General features: G+C 56.4%; 1 protein-coding gene across 1 annotated transcript; it reads left to right on the plus strand.

Annotated features, from left to right (window-relative positions):
• The first annotated feature begins 2,038 nt into the window (after positions 1 to 2,038).
• On the plus strand, positions 2,039 to 4,573 carry HOXB13 (homeobox B13). Its single transcript, XM_027033775.2, has 2 exons — positions 2,039 to 2,904; positions 3,894 to 4,573. Exons 1-2 carry the CDS (start codon positions 2,301 to 2,303, stop codon positions 4,145 to 4,147), a joined length of 858 nt encoding a protein of 285 aa, XP_026889576.1. The 5' UTR covers positions 2,039 to 2,300; the 3' UTR covers positions 4,148 to 4,573.
• The last annotated feature ends 218 nt before the right edge of the window (positions 4,574 to 4,791 follow it).

Raw genomic sequence — 4,791 nt, forward strand, 5'->3', positions numbered from 1 at the left:
TCACACTCTCTCTGTCTCTCAAAAATGAATAAACATTAAAAAATTAAAAAAAAAGAATTATGTATTTCTAAGTTTAGGGATCTTATACCTGTACTGTCACCTACAGTAAAAACCAGTGAAAAGAGGTGCCTGGCTGGCTCAGTCGGTGGAGTGCGTGACTCTTGATCTCGAGTTGTGAGTTCAAGCCCCAGGTTGGGTGTAGAACATACTTAAAAAAAAAAAACATTGAAAAAAATTGTAGTCTTTAGGTAAAAATCCTGGCAGTTCTGTCTTTCATTATTACACAAGCAAGAGGCTATGAGAAGAAACTGGAAAGCATCCAAAGAGATATCTCCTGCCTTTTCTCTCATGTTGTTTTCAAATAAAATAACACCTAGTGAGGATTTTGTGCTTGGTGTCTTCTGTTATTAGCAATGTCCGTGGAGGGCGAGCTATGATCTCCACTACAGCCCCACAGCTTGGGGGAAATTCCAGTTTGTATGGGTGCTTTCCTGAGAGATGGCTCAAGTTCAGGTTCAGGTTGGTACGGTTGGGCATGGCTGAGCCCACCGAGAGTCAGGGTGGATTGTTTCGTGTAATCGCCGTGACGCTGGTGTGGAATGGAAAAGTTCCTGCCTCCTCCAGAAAAACTGGGGGTTCTAGAAGAAGTGGACCCAGAAGGATTTGATTTGGGAGGGGTAGCAAAGGAAACAGAAAAACCTCTGAGGAACTGTGAAACGAATTGGTTGGAGTCTTCTGAATTACACTGTACAATAGGGCCCAACGGAGGGACCTCCAGCAATCCTTGCGGTGTTTCGGGCTCTCTCTCTCCCATCCTGCTTTCCAAGGAAATGTAAATCCTGGAGGAAGCCAATAGGGGTTCCTGGGCTTTCTGGACACTCAGCTTGGGTAGGAATGTGCCAGGGCCACGGTGAGTTACCTGGGCCTCTTGGGAATTAAGAGGAGAACCATAGGGCAGAGAGGCTGGACATCTTTGCACAGGGCAGGCTCCTTCTTCCTTGGGGCCCAGCACCCCTGCAACTCGTGCGCTTAGCCAGTTAGGCCTGGTTTCCTGGAAATTCCTTAGATCCCAGCAAAGGGGGGAAAGAGATCCTCTTTTCTGGCTGGTACTTCGGGGTTTTATAAGACCCTTTCCCACCCCTGCAACCCAATTCTCTCTTTCCCTCTTGGTGCTGTCGTCCCTCGGCCTCTGCCTCTCTCTGAATATACAAGGCAGCTTTGTGCTCTCTCCATACTTCTTTCCCCACCATGAAACGGAAATCCGGACCCCCTTTCGCAGGCTACAGCTAGAAACTCCGTTTCCCTTTCAGATCTGAACGTGGCACATCCCAGGCTCCAGATCTCCCGTCTTCTCCCCAGCTCCTGTCCCTCTCCCTCTCTTGCCCCACCCCACTCCCGGAGGCGGCGGGGCGGTAGCTGAGATCCCGGGGTGTGTGTGGGGGGGGAGGGCACTTCCCTGGGCAGCCTATTACGCGCATCCGGAATAGGAGGGGCACCTGGAGTGAACTGGGATGCTTGCCCCCGGGACCTAAAGCAAGGGGCTCCCAGAAATGCCCTCTAATCCCCATTTCCCAGCCTCTTCTGGTTCAGGCACCTTCCCAGGTTCCCCTTTCAGGCACAGAGCGGCCTCCTCCGGGCCCCACCCCCGACTCCCCTTCCCCACCCCACCCCCACCATGAGATGCACACTTTATAGGGAGAGCTTTTTATTCTCTCGTTAAACCTGCCAAAGCACCGGAGACAGAGAGCCAGGGAGGGAGAGGAGGCTGCGGAGGTGGGGGCCCGGCTCGTTGTCTTCTCTCCCTCCCCCTCCCGCCTCTCCCCTCCCCCCGGACGCGGAGCTGGGTAGCTCCAAACTGGAAAGCAGAGAAAGGACACTTCCTCTCGGTTCTTTTCTGGTTTCCAAATGCAATAAAAGCGAGGGAGAGGGAGAGAGGGAGAGAGGGACTTAGGGAGGGAGGGAGGGAGGCGCGCGGAGGGAGAGAAGGAGGGGGAGGAGGAGAGAGGGAGGGAGGGAGAGGGAGAGAGACACACTGGGAGAGAAGCAAGGGTAAAGTATTTTCGCAATTTCTGCCATGAAGATTTTACTAGCTTCTCTCCCCAAGGCCACAGCCAATCAGCGCGCGTGCCCTGGCACCTGCGTCTCCTGCGTCAAGACGGCCGGGACGAGCGAATGCAGGCGCCGGGCGAGCTGGGAGCGATTTAAAACGCCTTGGATTCCCGGGGCCTGGGTGGGGAGAGCGAGCTGGGTGCCCCCTGTATCCCCCACCCCGGGCACCCCATGAGCCGACCCGCGGCCCCATGGAGCCCGGCAATTATGCCACCTTGGACGGGGCCAAGGACATGGATGGCTTGCCCGGGGCGGGAGGGAGTCGGAATCTAGTCGCCCACTCCCCACTGACTAGCCACCCGGCAGCGGCGCCTATGCTGATGCCCGCCGTCAGCTATGCCCCCCTGGACCTGCCGGGCTCTGCGGAACCGCCAAAGCAGTGCCACCCTTGCCCCGGGGTGCCCCAGGGGGCGGCCCCGGCTCCGGTGCCTTACGGCTACTTTGGAGGCGGGTACTACTCCCGCCGAGTGTCCCGGAGCTCGCTGAAACCCTGTGCCCAGGCGGCCACCCTAGCTGCCTACCCCGCCGAGACTGCCGCGGCCGGGGAGGAGTACCCCAGCCGCCCCACCGAGTTTGCCTTCTATCCGGGGTACTCGGGACCCTACCAGCCTATGGCCAGTTACCTGGATGTGTCGGTGGTGCAGACTCTGGGGGCCCCCGGGGAGCCTCGCCACGACTCCCTGCTGCCTGTGGACAGTTACCAGTCCTGGGCCCTCACCGGGGGCTGGAACAGCCAGATGTGTTGCCAGGGAGAACAGAACCCGCCAGGGCCCTTCTGGAAGGCAGCATTTGCAGGTAACTTGCCCCTCTACTTTGGGTCCCGTTGGTGCTGAGTGTGGGTTGTAGGCCCGGCCGGCACTTGCATGGGAGGAGGTGAAGGGAAACTTGGGGCTGGTGAGGAGGAGCTTGTGGTCCTCTGTTGGCTATTAGGACCCTGAAGGAGGGATTTAGGCGGTTGAAGAGCCTGGTGGGGCCCCAGAGGGTCAGTGTGCGGGGGTGGGGGTGGGGGTGGCTGAGCTGGGTGTTTTCTAAAGCCTTCGGACCACCAGGCCCCTTCACCTCCCTAGGAGGCTTTGGGACCAGCTTCTCAATATGTCAGAGTGTTTGGTTCCCCTATCACATCTGAGGGGCTCAGGCTGTTCCTACCTCGAAGATCCCAGGTTTACTTCTGCCAAAAGGCTAAATGACTCTCAGTTTAGCGAGTATGGGGGTGGGGTGTGTTGGAACAGAGATAATGGATGTTCTGTAAAAAATACAAGCCCTCCTTTTCTCTCCAATGAATTTTCAGTTTCCACAGGAAAATTCAGATTTCCTGCAGTCATAACCTAGGGGTATGTGTGGGGTGTGTGTGTGTGTGTGTGTGTGTGTGTGTGTGTGTGTGTTGGGAGCGGGGACAGAAATGTGTTCCCTTCTGTACATAACTTGACTCTAGGAGAGTGGCCAGGAGTGTGAAAATGCATGTGAGGGTGGATGTATGTATGTGACCCTGGGCAAAGGTCTGGCCGTGTGTGATGGGTGTGTTTCCAGACCTGCAAGCGTGAGGACAGTGTTAGGTAAGGGTGATCCGCAGGATCCTGGTCTTTCCAAGCCTCAGAGGTAATTAGAAAGGAACCGGAAGTCGAGGTGTCCCGCTGTGCTTTGGGGGAGTGGGAGCCCGCGTGTGTCTGAAAGGCGATCTGGGTGCTCCTGGAGAGTTACTTAGCTTGTAGGGCCTGGGTCTGCGCGTGGGCTTGGGGGCAGAGGTCTGAGCGTGGCTTTCTCTCCCTCCTTCCGTCGACGCGCAGATACAAGCGCGCAGCACCCTCCAGAAGGCTGCGCCTTCCGACGGGGCCGAAAGAAGCGCATCCCGTACAGCAAGGGGCAGTTGTGCGAGTTGGAGCGCGAGTATTCCGCTAACAAGTTCATTACCAAGGACAAGAGGCGCAAGATCTCCGCGGCCACCAGCCTCTCAGAGCGCCAGATCACCATTTGGTTTCAGAACCGCCGGGTTAAGGAGAAGAAAGTCCTCGCCAAGGTCAAGACCAGCACCACTCCGTGAGGGAGATCCCTGCCTGGGGGGGGGGGGGGGGAGAAATGGGAGTGTCCTGGGGAGACCGGGAGACTGCCAGTGCCAGGCTGGAGCGCAGGACTCTAGTGAGGGGCTCCCACAGGTTACACTCGTCACAGGCCACACCTCTTGGGCTGTTCCTCAGGGATGGTCTGCTGTACCCCCATATGTTCTAGGGAGCCAGTGAGGCCCAGAGTTACAGTCCAACCCACCAGAGTAAGCCACCACCTACGGGACCTGTCGCGGTCATAATCATTCATCTTAGCGGTGACAGTAATTACTATCACCAGTATGAGTTCCCATGATAATTAGTCTCCTATTTTCTATCTAGAGCTCTGAAGAGCACCTTAGAAACCACTTGCATGGATTGAGCTGATTATGAATAAACTTGGAAGGAGACCCCTGGCAGGGAAGCTTCCTCTGGATCCCCTTCCATTTCCAAATCCCACCCCCCACCCCAGTGACTGCGGCAGAGAGGAGAAAAGGCACATTCATCCCTGCGACTACCTACCCCTACCGTTGCTCATTTAGCATTTTTCTCAGAGGACACACGGGCAAGAAAGACAACACGGGTGGGCACCACTCCCTCCCTTCCCCGCCCACCCCCTAGGTTGTACCGAGTGGTCTCAGAAGTC

The sequence above is a fragment of the Acinonyx jubatus genome, chromosome E1 (assembly GCF_027475565.1).
Source record: "Acinonyx jubatus isolate Ajub_Pintada_27869175 chromosome E1, VMU_Ajub_asm_v1.0, whole genome shotgun sequence".
NCBI lineage: Eukaryota > Metazoa > Chordata > Mammalia > Carnivora > Felidae > Acinonyx > Acinonyx jubatus.

Excerpts from the sequence above, each read along its gene's own strand:
- HOXB13 (XM_027033775.2), top strand. The coding sequence starts at position 2,301 with ATGGAGCCCGGCAATTATGCCACCTTGGACGGGGCCAAGGACATGGAT. Across the intron at positions 2,905-3,893 it reads CTGGAAGGCAGCATTTGCAG|ATACAAGCGCGCAGCACCCT; the intron begins GTAACTTGCCCC and ends GTCGACGCGCAG.